Source organism: Bos indicus, chromosome 23 (genome assembly GCF_029378745.1).
Source record: "Bos indicus isolate NIAB-ARS_2022 breed Sahiwal x Tharparkar chromosome 23, NIAB-ARS_B.indTharparkar_mat_pri_1.0, whole genome shotgun sequence".
Classification (NCBI taxonomy): Eukaryota; Metazoa; Chordata; class Mammalia; order Artiodactyla; family Bovidae; genus Bos; species Bos indicus.
In genome coordinates, this window is record NC_091782.1 from 29020836 (window position 1) to 29037162 (window position 16327).

At 36.7% G+C, this 16327-nt stretch overlaps 1 protein-coding gene across 1 annotated transcript in view; it reads left to right on the top strand.

Annotated features, from left to right (window-relative positions):
• Nucleotides 1-382: 382 nt before the first annotated feature.
• LOC139178833 (cylicin-2-like) overlaps nt 383-16327 on the top strand; it is an 84564-nt gene continuing 68619 nt past the window's right edge. The window contains exons 1-6 of the mRNA XM_070777619.1: nt 383-520; nt 4529-4549; nt 4709-4729; nt 6003-6023; nt 6191-6211; nt 9694-9714. Of these exons, the coding sequence (XP_070633720.1) occupies nt 383-520; nt 4529-4549; nt 4709-4729; nt 6003-6023; nt 6191-6211; nt 9694-9714 (243 nt within the window). The remainder of the gene's footprint in view (nt 521-4528; nt 4550-4708; nt 4730-6002; nt 6024-6190; nt 6212-9693; nt 9715-16327) is intronic.

A 16327-nucleotide genomic window follows, 5' to 3' on the forward strand; every position in this document is an offset into this window, starting at 1 on the left:
ATCACACTTTCAGAAAGTTATTTCCAACAAAAGAAGCCTATGCTTATTTGAAAGAGCAAATCTGATTTCAAATGGTTGGTGTAAGGAACCAATATAAGCATACAAAGTTGGTGTTTTAATCTGTAGGGTTTATTATTATTTATGTGTGATAAGGCCAATAGATAAGTAGACGACTACAGTGAAAACATGGTTTGTAACTCACAGGTCCCCAGAGGACAGGACATACCATATTAGGCAAGGCCACATGGGGAATCATCAGGGTCTGGAAGAAGATAGAGGGAGTAAAGGGAATACAATAGGGGAAGGGCGGTCCAGGCAAGAGGTTTTATTACAGCTTTCCTGGAAATGAGCAGGACAGTAAACAAGCTAAACAGTTCTAGGAATGGCTAATTTGAAGAATTTCAGCAAGCTCCTGGGTATAGCAGTTGCACCTAATTGTCTGATACCTGGTTCCAGGGAAATTAAGGCAGGGAAACAGTGGCTAAGAATACAAGAGCCCAATAAAGGAAGTGGTTTTGGGGTATAGGTTCTGGATTTGTTAGTTTGCATATTAAAGTTATGCTGGCAAGAGAGTTATTTTAAGGTATCAAGGAATTGGCTAGGCCTGGAAGGGGCAGCAAGGTCTCAGATGTCAGAGCGTCAGAAATACAGAAAAGAAAAAAGTATGATTAAATAATAGCCAGCACATGGAAGCAACCTAGATGTCCATCAGCAGAAGAATGGATAAGAAAGCTGTGGTACATATACACAATGGAGTGTTACTCAGCCATTAAAAAGAATACATTTGAATCAGTTCTAATGAGGTGGATGAAACTGGAGCCTATTATACAGAGTGAAGTAAGCCAGAAAGAAAAACACCAATACAGTATACTAACACATATATATGGAATTTAGAAAGATAGTAACACTAACCCTGTATGCGAGACAGCAAAAGAGACACAGATGTATAGAACAGTCTTATGGACTCTGTGGGAGAGGGAGAGGGTGGGATGATTTGGGAGAATGGCGTTGAAACATGTATAATATCATATATGAAACGAATCGCCAGTCCAGGTTTGATGCAGGATACAAGATGCTTGGGGCTGGTGCACTGGGATGACCCAGAGGGATGGTACGGGGAGGGAGGTGGGAGGGGGGTTCAGGATGGGGAACATTTATACACCCGTGGTGGGTTCATGTTGATGTATGGCAAAACCAATACAATATTGTAAAGTAATTAGCCTCCAATTAAAATAAATAAATTTAAAAAAATACAACTGACTTTTTAATTTTTTTAATCTATTTTATTACAATTGAATTTTAATAATACCATCTGATTGTGACAATATTGCATTCCCTTCATCATGATATCCTATTGGAGAAAACTAGTCTATTTTTTAGGGTCAAGTAACAGTTTGTATGCAGGTCAGGAAGCAATAGTCAGAACTGGACATGGAACAACAGACTGGTTCCAAAGAGGAAAAGGAGTACGTCAAGGCTGTATATTGTCACCCTGCTTATTTAACTTATATGCAGAGTACATCATGAGAAATGCTGGGCTGAAGGAAGCACAAGCTGGAATCAAGATTGCCAGGAGAAATATCAATAACCTCAGATATGCAGATGACACCACCCTTAGGGCAGAAAGTGAAGAGGAACTAAAGAGCCTCTTGATAAAAGTGAAAGAGGAGAGTGAAAAAGTTGGCTTAAAGCCCAACATTCAGAAAATGAAGATCATGGCATCTGGTCCCATCATTTCATGGGAAATAGATGGGGAAACAGTGGAAACAGTGTCAGACTTTATTTTTTGGGGGCTCCAAAATCACTGCAGATGGTGACTGCAGCCATGAAATTAAAAGACTTTCTTATGAAGACATAAGAAAAGTTATGACCAACCTAGATAGCATATTGAAAAGCAGAGACATTACTTTGCCAATAAAGGTCCGTCTAGTCAAGGCTATGGTTTTTCCAGTGGTCATATATGGATGTAAGAGTTGGACTGTGAAGAAAGCTGTGCGCCGAAGAATTGATGCTTTTGAACTGTGGTGTTGGAGAAGACTCTTGAGAGTCCCTTGGACTGCAAGGAGATCCAACCAGTCCATTCTGAAAGAGATCAGCCCTGGGATTTCTTTGGAAGGACTGATGCTAAAGCTGAAACTCCAGTACTTTGGCCACCTCATGCGAAGAGTTGACTCATTGGAAAAGACTCTGATGCTTGGAGGGATTGGGGGCAGGAGGAGAAGGGGGCGACAGAGGATGAGATGGCTGGATGGCATCACTGACTCGATGGACGTGAGTCTGGGTGAACTCCGGGAGTTGGTGATGGACAGGGAGGCCTGGCGTGCTGTGATTCATGGGGTCGCAAAGAGTCGGACACAACTGAGTGACTGAACTGAAAACTGAACTGAACAATTTGCATTTGTTTATTTTGTGTGTGTCTCAGTTGAGATACCAGAATCCATTAATCCATTAGTAAGTCCATTTTCAATCTTCCCTGCATGCTTTAGTCTCCCAAATGAAACTTTTCACCCTCAAGCCATTATAATTTACATATTAAAAACCTCTCTAGAATAGATCAGAGAATAAAAATATAATCTTATCTCAGACAAGTTACACTAATGTTATTATTTGTATTCTAGGAAAAACCCTAGAAGCTATTAGTACCCTCTGTTTGTGTTTCTAAGCTGTGGGTGATCTGGTCTGCTAACTGTGAGGATTTGAGCTTTCCATGTATTACCATTTCTGATTGTAAAACTACCCATGACCAGTATCAGAGACAATATTATACAAATCAAAAGCTGGGCACTTTCTTCTCTACCCTCCTGAAGCTTGCTAAAATGGCTAAAGTGAAAGTGAAAGTGAAGTCACTTAGACATGTCCGACTCTTTGCGACCACATGGACTGTAGCCTACCAGGCTCCTCCATCCATGGGGTTTTCCAGGAAAGAATACTGGAGTGGATCGCCATTTCCTTCTCCAGGGGATCTTCCCAAAAATGGCTAAGCAAATTATAAAAACCACAAACCTGTAAGACATTTTAAGAAAACAGGAAAGATTGCAGAAATTAACTGCAGGTCAAAGAAAAGTTTGCACAAGAAAACTGACACATGGCTCAACTACAAAGATTGTTTTATGATCATGGTATTGCTAACATATTGATTTTCTTTTTAATGTGACATGACTTTGTTGGAGAAAGAGCAAGAGAGAGGGTAGAAAAAGAGGTAAAACCTTGATTTCCACAAAAGGAAGCTAGTGTACTTTGTTCAAATTGTAAAAATCATATAATATCTTGTATATACTCTAGTATTGAATATCACTCAATAGCCAAACCTCCTTAACATAGTGAAAATGAAAGAAGAAACAAGGAGTAAGATTTGATTGGTAAGAGGCCTGGCATATTAATTTTATAAAACAATTTGACTTTTAAAATACATACAGGTACTTTGATATATAAAATTAATAAATTAAGGTAAATTTTGAATTCCAGTGCATAATTTTAGAAAGATATAAAGTAAAAGTTGTTGTTTAGTTGCTCAGTTGTGTCAGACTCTTTTACATCCCCATAGACTGTAGCCCACCAGTCTCCTCTGTCCATGGGACTTTCCTAGGCAAAAATAGTGGAGGGGGTTGCCATTTCCTTCTCCAGGGGATCTTCCTGACCCAGAAATCAAACCCATATCTCCTGAGTCTCCTGCATTGGCCAGCATATTCTCTACCACTGAGCCACCAGGGAAGATCCAAAGTAAAAGTAGTCACCTTCTAATGAACAAATACCTATACTTTTATTTGTCTTCCTATTTCAGTTGTGGCTTTCAAACATGTCAATAAGTTGACATTGCTGAATATTTTATTGAGGATTTTTGCATCTATTTCATCAGGTGATACTGAGCTGTAATTTTCTTATTTGTATCACTTTGCCTAGTCTTGGTATCAGGGTGATACTGGTTTCAGAATAAGTTCAGAAGTCTTCCTTCTTTAAAAATTTTCATTACCCAAAATAGAAAAATTATGAAATATCATACAATTATTCCACAACTAAATATTAGTTCTAAAGTCCTCCCTCATAAAAGTATGTAAGTAAAAGAAAATAACAGGTAAGACTGGATGAGTAAGAGAACTGGTAGTTTTAACTTCAATAATTTGGCTTTTCAAATAAGTATGTGTGGTTACGCTCTGGTGGTCCAGGGTTTAGGAATTTGCCTGCATATAGGGAACACAAGTTCAATCCCTAGTTGGGGAACTAAGCTCCCACATGCCTCAGGGCAACTAAGCCCACATACCACAACTGCTGAACCCACTCACCACAACTAGAGAGCTTGCATGCTGCAACTACTGAACCTGTGCACCACAATGAAAGCGCCTGCATGACACAATGAAGCTCCCAACACAGCCAAATAAGTAAATTTTAAAAAAATAAATACATGTGCTTTAATAAAAATTAAACAAATAATTCATGCAAACTTTGCATTCTGTAGGTTGCTTTCAGAACAATATTAAGGAAAAGTAGTCTTCTAAGAGATAATAAATGCCCTTTTTTTTTCCTATTTCAGCTGTCACTTCAAAACCTGTTGGTAAGTTTTCTTTTAAATCTCAAATATCCTGTGTTGAAAACAACCTACAAGGAATACTTGCATACTTTAGTTGTCTTCATTTCTAGCTTTGTAAATATTTTCTCCAGAGAAAATAATACCTTTGTTAGCTTATATGTCTGTTTGTGTTTGTTTCTGTAGGGACTACCTCAGGACAAACCAGTAAGCTCCTCATCTATCTCTTATTGCTAGTACACTTTGGTATCTGATGAGTAGAAAAATATTTTAATTATAGAGTGATGACTGTCGTAACAGTTTAAATCCCATTATTATAAGTGTAATACTGGAGTACTTTAGGTTGAAAATGAACACTTGAAAAACTATATTTTCCTCCATGCACTCCTGGAAACACATTAAATAACAGAAAAAGAATTTAAGACAAAACTATGATGTCTAGAAATAACAAAAGAAATAAGCAGATGAAAATCTGAAACAAAACAGTCACGCGAGTGTATGTTCCTCGGTTCTTTGTCTCGTCACAATAAAGATTTGGAGTGACGGACATTAAAGCCCTCTCGGCGTGTCACAGCTCTCAAGTCTTGGATAGACCATGTTATAGCTTTCAGGTCTCGAATGGACCATGTTATGGCTCTTAGACAAATCAGTGTTACAGCTCAGTGTTACAGCTCTATTTTATTTAGAAGATAGCAGGAAAATCCATCTTCGAGGCGTGAGGGCACTATCCAAAGACACGAGGAGAAGAGCGCCCCAGAGCGGGACAGAGAGAGAGAGAGGGCTAGCTTTGGCTCCTCTATTTATATGTTTTTCTCTCCCTGGGCCTGTCCTATGTAATTGGGCCAGCCAGGAGTGTTGTTTGTTTTACCTGAGGTCCTCACTCTGGTCCTCAGACCTTCTTTAGTTCTATTTTCGCGGGCTTTTCCCTTCCTTGTCTTTAAGCCACCGCCATTTTGGACTCCTTTTCCCTATTCTACCTATCTAACATAAGTAAAAGAAAATAACAGATAAGAATGGATGAGTAAGAGAACTGGTGGTTTTAACTTCAATAATTTGGCTTTTCAAATAAGTACGTGTGGTGATGTCTCTGGTGGTCCAGGGTTTAGGAATTTGCCTGCAATACAGGGGACGCAGGTTCAATCCCTAGTTGGGGAACTAAGGTCCCACATGCTTCAGGGCAACTAAGCCCACATACCACAACTGCTGAACCCACTCACCACAACTAGAGAGCTTGCATGCTGCAACTACTGAACCTGTGCACCACAATGAAAGTGCCTGCGTGACACAATGAAGTTCCCAACACAGCCAAATAAGTAAATAAATTAAAAAAAAATAAATACATTTGCTTTAATAAAAATTAAACTTAAATAATTCATGCAAACTTTGCATTCTATAGGTTACTTTCAGAACAATATTAAGGAAAAGTAGTCTTCTAAGAGATAATAAATGCCCTTTTTTTTTTTTTTTTTTCCTATTTCAGCTGTCACTTCAAAACCTGTTGGTAAGTTTTCTTTTAAATCTCAAATATCCTGTGTTGAAAACAACCTACAAGGAATACTTGCATACTTTAGTTGTCTTCATTTCTAGCTTTGTAAATATACTATTTAGAGAACTGGAGAAAATAATACCTTTGTTAGCTTATATGTCTGTTTGTGTTTGTTTCTGTAGGGACTACCTCAGGACAAACCAGTAAGCTCCTTATCTATCTCTTATTACTAGTACACTTTGATATCTGATGAGTAGAAAAATATTTTAATTATAGAGTGATGACTGTTGTAACAGTTTAAATCCCATTATTATAAGTGTAATACTGGAGTACTTTAGGTTGAAAATGAACACTTGAAAAACTATATTTTCCTCCATGCACTCCTGGAAACACATTAAATAACAGAAAAAGAATTTAAGGCAAAACTATGATGTCTAGAAATAACAAAAGAAATAAGCAGATGAAAATCTGAAACAAAACTATTCAAGTTTAAAAGCAGATGGATGAGTAATAACTAACTTAGCTAAGACAAAACATGAATCCCATAAAATTCAAGAGAATTAAGTCTAACAGTAGAACCAGAGGACTCAGAATTTCCAGACTGGGTAACATTTAATGAACCATGTAAAGGTGGAAATGAAGGCAGGATGATCAGCTGAAAGTTTGTTAAAAATAAGTCTATATAAATCATCTCTTCTACTTCTCTCAATCAAGCTTCTTTCATCCCACAATTTAATATTCTCAGGAAAAGTTGTATCAAAGGAGCCCTGGATACAGGGATTGTCTCCTTTATCTTTCTGACAGTTCATTGTTAGTGTATAGATATGCAACAGATTTCCATATAATAATTCTATATCCTGAAATTTTACTGAATTCATTGATGAGTCCTAATAGCTTTCCAGTGGTATCATTAGGATTTTTTTTTCTTTTTTTTTTTTTTTTTACTTTACAATATTGTATTGGTTTTGCCATGCATCAACATGCATCTGCCATGGGTGTACACATGTTCCCCATCCTGAACCCCCCCGCCCACCTCCCTCCCCATACCATCCCTCTGGGTCATCCCAGTTAGGATTTTTTAAAAATAGCATTATGTCACCCACAAACAGTGATAGTTTTATTCCTTCCTTTCCAATTTGGATCCCTTTATTTCTTTTTCTTGTCTAACTGCTGTGGCTAGGACTTCCAAAACTATGCTGAGTAAAAGTGGTGTGAGTGGACATCCTTGTCTTGTACCCGATTCTAAAGGAAATGCTCTCAGCTTTTCACTACTGAGTGTAATATTAGCTGTGGGTTTGTCATATGTGGTATTTGCTATGATAATGTACATTCCCTCTGTTTCCACTTTGTTGAGAGTTTTTATCATAAATAAATGTTTAATTTTGTCAAATGTTTTTTCTCTATCTTTTGAGATGGCCATGTGATTTTCATCTTTCATTTTTGCTAAGATGTATTTTAAATCAGCATTTATTTTAACCTGATAATGCCTTTTCATTATTTTTAAACATATAATATTTACTTACTTCTAATTTGTGTTATGCTCATTGCATCCCAAATGACCATACTTCCATACTTCCATCAGGAATTATTTTCCTTTTATTTCATTTAACATTCCCTTTAGTGCCTGCCCTATTCTCTCTGCCTCACTTCTATAACTAAAATGTCATGTTTGTTAGGTTATTTCACAATATACTATGTGTCTCTTTTGTGAGGTGTCCACTTTCTTACTGGCTGTCAACTGAGGCCACTCTCAGATGTTAGAGACTTCCAAATTCCTTCCCACCTTATTCTCTCAAAGATGCTTGCACAACGTATAAGTTTACATCCTCAAGGCCAGCAGAATCTCACTCCAGCCCCTGGAACTAAGCCATAGATTCTGTAACACTATCATGGTAGTGACTGTCCTATAACCTTCACCAACTGCTATTAACTATAGGGTCTATTCTCACTCAAGTGGAGTGTGTTACACAAGAGTGTGACTCATTGGATTTACCTTAAAATATGGCTATCACATATGTTTAGTGGAGGAACAAGAATGCCTAATCTTGAGAGTAAGAAATCAGTACATGATATTTAAAACTAAAAATACAAGAAACCACATATCAAGAAAGCAGTTTTGAAATATTTCTTGTAAATCCCAGAAAAAGAGATTGCACACAACTGCCTTTGAGGAGAAAAATCCGACTATGAATATATTCACTAAGGAACTAATTACTTTTGCTACACACCTATAAAATGACTTGACTTTAAAATTAGAAAACATATGACTTTCATAAACAAGTAAACATTAATAATATATTTGAGTATGTCCATTTTGCATTGTGACTAAATCAAAAATATTACAAGAAAACCTCGTTTTCTTTCATTAAGCAAAGAATTTTACATTGGTTTTGTTCATGTTTTGGTTGAGACTTCAAAATCCATCTGTAAGTTAGTTTTGAAATCTGCACATTCTGTTTGTGAAAAGGAAAACTTTTGAGTTTTGCAAGTTGTAACTTCAATTTTTAAATCACTCTAACTTAGAAATATTTTTATTTTTTCACTAAGTACCTTCTCTTTCTATTTTTAATCTTGGGATAATTTGGATCACTAATTGCGAAGCATTTGCAATTTTGGAATGTGATCATTTTTAATTGTATAATCACCAAAGAAGAATATCAGAACCCATATTAAGTTAACTAAATATGGAAAATTCAATGGTGGTCCTGTGGTTAGGGCTCTATGTTCTGACTGTCAAAAGCCTGGGTTCAACCTTTGGTCGGGAACTAAGATCCAACAAAAGCCACACAGCATGGCCAAAAAATTAAAAAATAAAATATATTTACTAAAAAGATAATTGAATATGATGCCATCTTTTCCCTCCAGAAACTCACTTAAATGACTGAGGAAAAATAACAAAAGGCAAAAATCTTCTAAATCTATGTAAGAAATCCAAAAAAAAACAAAGAATTACCTCAGAGAAAAGAAAATTTTGCATATGAAAGCTAGAATATTATGACTCAGCAATAAAAATAATTCACATAATTATGATGTTGCTAACAAAATATACTGATTTACAAAAAAAAAAAAAAATGTTCAACAGGTTTCTTTAAAAGATAGGTTCATGGAAATTGAATTGGAGAAGGGTAGAAAAAAAGAGGCTAAGCACAGTTGCCCATAGTAGGAAGCCTTTATACATTATCCATATTTTTTAATCCTAAAATAGACCTTCTATAACCAAATATTAGTTAAATTGACACTCCAAAGAGATGAAAATGGAAAGGAAATTAAGGGCAAGAAGGAAATGGTCAGAGAATTGCTGTTTTTACTCACATAAAATAATCTTACTTTTAAAATACATATAAACTTTGATATGGGATAAGTTTGACTTAAATAACTTATGTAATTTTGAATTCTGTAGTATGATTTTAAAAATATATAAAAGAAAATTAATTTCCTCCTAATGGGCAACAAATGCCTGTATTTTTCTTTTTCTTCTTATCTCAGTTGTGACTTCAAAACCTGTCAGTAAGTTCCTCTTTTGAATCTCAAATATTGTGTTTTCATATCAATTAACACGAGTTCTTTGTGTTCTCCATCTGTCATCATTTCATTTCTAGATTTGCATCTGTCATTTAAAAGTTAGAAATAATTGCTGTATCACCTATAAGTTAACTTATATGTGTTTTTGTATTTGTTTCTATAGGAACTGTATCAACACAAACGGGTAAGTTCCCTCTATATTGCTTACCACCAAGAGACATTTTGCTCTCTTAAGAAAAAGAAAATATTTCCTTTCCTACACTTTCATAAATCTTGTTATTAAGAGAACTATTGGGATACTGAGGCTGAAAATTAAAATTTCATTTTCCTCCAGGCATGCTTGGGAACCCATTAAATTGAGAGAAAAGACTTATTTTAAAAGGCTAAACTATTATGTCTAAGAAATAACAGAGGGATGCAAGCAGAAGAAAATTTGAAACAAAATTCTTAAAGCTTAAATGCTCTCTGATTTCAAACTTTATTATGTTATAATATTCATAACTATATGATACTAGCATAAAAACAGACATACAGATCAAAAGAAAAGGAGAACCCAGCAATGAACCCATGGATATTTGATCAATTAATTTAAAACAAAGAGGCCAAGAATATGTAATGAAGAATTCCCTGGTGGCTCAGATGGTAAAGAATCTGCCTGCAACGCGGAAGACATGGGTCTGACCCCTGGGTTGGTAAGATCCCCTGGAGAAGGGAACAGCTACCCACTTCAGTATTCTTGCCTGGAGAATTCCATGGACACAGAAGCCTGGCAGGCTACAGTCCATGGAGTCACAAAGAATCGGACATGACTGAACAACTTTCACTTTCTTTCAGTAAATGGTGGTCGGAAAACTGAATAACCACACACAAAAGGGTCAAACTGGACTTAATCACACCATACACAAAAATAAAATCAAAAATAAACTTTAATTAAAGACTTAAATGTAAGATATTCAACCATAAAAAATATGGAAGAAAACATAGGCAGTATACTCTTTGACATCACTCTTAGCAATATTTCAGGAGTATGTCTCCTTAAACAAGGGAAATAAAAGCAAAAGTAAACAAACAGGACTACCTCAAACTAAAAAGCTTCTGCACATCAAAGATACTATCAACAAAACAAAAAGGCAATTCACTGAATGAGAGAAGATATATGCAAATGATACGTGATAAAAGGCTAATATCTAAAACATACAAAGAATTCAATCAACTCAACATCTAAAAAGAACAAACTCCCTCCGGAAAAAAAAAAAACACACACACACACAATTAAAAAATGGGCATAGGACCTAAATACACAGTTTTCCCAAAGAAGACATAGCAATGGCCAAAAGGTACATGAAAAGATGCTGAATATCATTAATTATCAAAGAAATGCAAATCAACAATGAGATAGGCACCAGAATCAATTCAGTTCAGTTCAGTCGCTCAGTCATGTCTGACTCTGTGACCCCATGGACTGCAGCATGCCAGGCTTCCCCATACGTTACCAACCAACTCCCGGAGCTTATTCAAACTCAGGTCCATCAAGTCAGTGATGCCATCCAACCATCTCATTCTCTGTTGTTCCCTTCTCCTGCCTTCAATCTTTCCCAGCATCAGGGTCTTTTCCAATGAGTCAGTTCTTCACATCAGGTGGCTAAAGTATTGGAGTTTCAGCTTCAGCATCAGTCCTTCCAATGAATATTCTGGACTAATTTCCTTTAGGATGGACTGATTGGATCTCCTTGAAGTCTAAGGGACTCTCAAGAGTCTTCTCCAACACCACAGTTCAAGAGCAGCAATTCTTTAGTGCTCAGCTTTCTTTATAGTCCAACTCTCACATCCATACATGACTACTGGAAAAACCATAGCTTTGACTAGATGGACCTTCATTAGCAAAGTAATGTCTCTTTTTTTAATATGCTGTCTAGGTTGGTCATAGCTTTTCTTCCAAGGAGTAAGTGTCTTTTTATTTCATGGCTGCAGTCACCATCTGCAGTGATTTTGGAGCCTAAAAAAATAAAGTCTGTCACTGTTTCTACTATTTCCCCATCTATTTCCCATGAAGTGATGGGACCAGAGGCCATGATCTTCCTTTTATGAATGTTGAGCTTTAAACCAACTTTTTCCGTGCACAGGCCTGAACTGCCTTATGATCCAGCAATCCCACTGCTGGGCATACACACTGAGGAAACCAGAAGGGAAAGAGACACGTGTACCCCAATGTTCATCGCAGCACTGTTTATAATAGCCAGGACATGGAAGCAACCTAGATGTCCATCAGCAGATGAATGGATAAGAAAGCTGTGGTACATATACACAATGGAGTATTACTCAGCCATTAAAAAGAATACATTTGAATCAGTTCTAATGAGGCGGATGAAACTGGAGCCTATTATACAGAGTGAAGTAAGCCAGAGGAAAAACACCAATACAGTATACTAATGCATATATATGGAATTTAGAAAGATGGTAACAATAACCCTGTGTACGAGACAGCAAAAGAGACACTGATGTATAGAACAGTCTTATGGACTCTGTGGGATAGGGAGAGGGTGGGAAGATTTGGGAGAATGGCATTGAAACATGTAAAATATCATGTATGAAACGAGATGCCAGTCCAGGTTCGATGCACGATACTGGATGCTTGGGGCTAGTGCACTGGGATGACCCAGAGGGATGGTATGGGGAGGGAGGAGGGAGGAGGGTTCAGGATGGGGAACACATGTATACCTGTGGCGGATTCATTTTGATATTTGGCAAAACTAATACAATTATGTAAAGTTTAAAGATAAAATAAAATTTAAAAAAAATAAAATAAACCAACTTTTTCACTCTCTTCTTTCACTTTCTTCAAGAGGCTCTTCAGTTCTTCTTTGCCTTCTGACATAAGGGTGGTGGCATCTGCATATCTGAGATTATTGATATTTCTCCTGGCAATCTTGATTCCAGCTTGTGCTTCATCAGCCCAGCATTTCACATGATGTACTCTGCATATAAGTTAAATAAGCAGAGTGACAATATACAGCCTTGACATACTCCTTTTCCTATTTGGAACCAGTCTGTTGTTCCACGTCCAGTTCTAACTGTTGCATCCTGACCTACATACAGATTTCTCAAGAGGCAGGTCAGGTGGTCTGGTATTCCCATCTCTTGAAGAATTTTCCTCAGAGTGTTGTGATCCACACAGTCAAAGGCTTTGGCATAGTTAATAAAGCAGAAATAGATGTTTTTCTTGAACTCCCTTGCTTTTTCAATGATCCAACAGATGTTGGCAATTTGATCTCTGGTTCCTCTGCCTTTTCTAAAACCAGCTTGAACATCTGGAAGTTCACGGTTCACATACTGTTGAAGCCTTGGTTGGAGAATTTTGAGCATTACTTTGCTAGCATGTGAGATGAGTGCAATTGTGCAGTAGTTTGAGCATTCTTTGGCATTGCCTTCCTTTGGGATTGGAATGAAAACTGACCTTTTCCAGTTCTGTGGCCACTGCTGAGTTTCCCAAATTTGTTGGCATATTGAGTGCAGCACTTCCCAGCATCATCTTTTAGGATTTGAGGCTCAGCTGGAATTCCATCACCTCCACTAGCTTTGTTCGTAGTGATGCTTTCTAAGGCCCACTTGACTTCACATTCCAGGATGTCTGGCTCTAGGTGAGTGATCACACCATCTGGGTCATGAAGATCTTTTTTGTACAGTTCTTCTGTGTATTCTTGCCACCTCTTCTTAATATCTTCTGCTTCTGTTAGGTCAATACCATTTCTGTCCTTTATTGTGCCCATCTTTAGGCTATCAATAAAAGTAAATAAATAAAATAACATGTTTTGGCAAGAATATGAAGAAAAGGGTACCCTCATGTATTGTTGGTGGGATTGTAAGTTGGTGCAGAATTATGGAAAACAGTATGGAGTTTCCTTAAAAAATTAAAAATAAAAATGCCATATGATCCAGCAACTTCACTTCTAAGTAGTTACTCGAAGTAAACAAAAATACTAGTTTGAAAAGTGTACCCCAATGTTCACTACAACACTGTTTATAATTGCCAAGATATGGAAGCAACCTAAGTGTTCATTTAATATATATATATATAGAACCTTTATTCATTTGTCTATTGATGTAGATCAATAATATATATATACTACATCTTCTTTATTCATTTGTCTGTTGATGAACACACACACATATACACAATGGAATATTACTGAGCTTTTAAAAAAATGAAATCTTGCCACATGCAACATAAATAAACCTGCTGCTGCTGCTGCTGCTGCTAAGTCTCTTCAGTCGTGTCCGACACTGTGCGACCCCATAGACGGCAGCCCACCAGGCTACCCCATCCCTGGGATTCTCCAGGCAAGAACACTGGAGTGGGTTGCCCTAGAGGATATTAAAAAAAAAAAAAAAAAGGCGCTCAGTCGTGTCCAACTCTTTGCGATCCCATAGACTGTAGTCTACCAGGCTCCTCCATCCATGGGATTTTACAGGCAAGAATACTGGAGTGGGTTATTTCCTTCTCCAGGAGATCTTCCCAACCCAGGGATTGGACCCGGGTCTCTGGCATTGTAGGCAGATGCTTTACCATCTGAGCCACCAGGGAAGTCAAGAGGGTATTATGATAAGTGAAATAAGCCAGACAAAGAAAGACAAATACTGCATGATCTCAGTTATATGTAGAACCTAAAAAACCAAACAAAATAAAAACAAACTTGTAGATACAGAGAAAAAATGAGTGATTACAAGAGGGGAGAGGGTGGAAGGCTGAGCCAAATAAGTGAAGAGAATTAAGAGGCACAAAGCTCCAATTACAAAATAAATAAGTTACAGACATGCAATATACAGCATAAGAAATATGGTCATTAATGTTGTAATAACTGTGTATGGGGACAGATTTGTAATGTATGCAAATGTCAAATCACTATGGAGTACCTGAAACCAACATAATATTGTAAGTTAGCTATAGTTCCATTTTTTTAAAGACAAAAAAAATGACACCAGAAAACAAAACATCTTTTGAAATTTCTGAAAGTGCTTGATTCTTTAGGGAGGGAATTGGGGGTATAAAGAATTAAGTCATATGGTTAAATTTCATTATAGGCCAATAAAGTTTTTAATTTTAAAACATATATACACATATTATAAAAACACAATTTTAAATTTTTTATATAATTATGCATTTTTCTGATAATGAAAACTCTTAAAGAGCTGTTTTCTCTTTCTCACAGAATAACACTAATTCTTCTTATCTGTGTTTTCATTTCAGTTACAACTAAAGAATCACCCATGAGTAAGTTCCTCTCATATTTCTCATATCTAGTTGCTTGGAAATCCTATTACTCTCTCTATTATTTCTGGTCTTAAAATTTACTCTGGTAGAGAATCTTTAGAAGAACAATCTTCCTCCATACAAACTACACTTAGGCTTTTGTTTATGCTGAGGAAAGACCACACAACTTGCTACCCAGTTCCTTTTTCTTTTTTTAATTTTCTTACTGTGGTAAAATTGACATAGAACATTATATTAGTTTCAAGTGTACAACATAATGATTTGATACTTGTATACTTCATAAAAGAATGACCACAGTAAGTCTGGTTAACATTCCTCACCATACATAGTTACAGAATTTTTTTCTTATGACAAAAACCTTTAAAATCTACTCTCTCATTATTAACTATAGTTGCCATGCTGTACACTACATCCCCATGATTCATTTGTTTTACAGCTGGAAGTTTGTGCCTTTCGATGCCCCTCATCCATTTTGCCCAACTCCCACCCTCAACCTTTGGCAACCACCAATTTGTTCTCTGTGTCTATGCTCTGTATCTTGGATTTTGGGGGTTGTTGCTTTCTTTTTTTTTTTTTTTTTTTAAATTCCAATTTAAGTGAGATAATGTGGTATTTGTCTTTGTCTAGCTTATTTCACTTGACATAATCCCCTCAAAGTCCATCCATCTTTTTATGCTGAACAGTACTCCATTCTATACATACACCACATCTTCATCCATTTATCTGCTGATGGACACAAACTGTTTCTATATGTGGACTGTTGTAAATAACGATGCAATAAACATGGGGGTGCATATATCTATCAAGTTAGTTTTTTCATTTTCTTTGGACAAATACTCAGAAGTGGAATTGCTGAATCATATGGCAGTTCTATTTTAACTTATTAAGGACCCTCCATACTGTTTTCTTTTTTTTTTTTTTTACTATTTTTTTTCTAATTTTATTTTATTTTTAAACTTTACATAATTGTATTAGAGTTGCCAAATATCAAAATGAATCCGCCACAGGTATACATGTGTGCCCCATTCTGAACCCTCCCCCCTCCTCCCTCCCCATACCATCCCTCTGGGTCGTCCCAGTGCACTAGCCCCAAGCATCCAGTATCGTGCATCGAACCTGGACTGGCATCTCGTTTCTTACATGATATTTTACATGTTTCAATGCCGTTCTCCCAAATCTTCCCACCCTCTCCCTCTCCCACAGAGTCCATAAGACTGTTCTATACATCAGTGTCTCTTTTGCTGTCTCGTACACAGGGTTATTGTTACCATCTTTCTAAATTCCATATATATGCGTTAGTATACTGTATTTATGTTTTTCCTTCTGGCTTACTTCACTCTGTATAATAGGCTCCAGTTTCATCCACCTCATTAGAACTGATTCAAATGTATTCTTTTTAATGGCTGAGTAATACTCCATTGTGTATATGTACCCCAGCTTTCTTATCCATTCATCTGCTGATGGGCATCTAGGTTGCTTCCATGTCCTGGCTATTATAAACAGTGCTGCGATGAACATTGGGGTACAC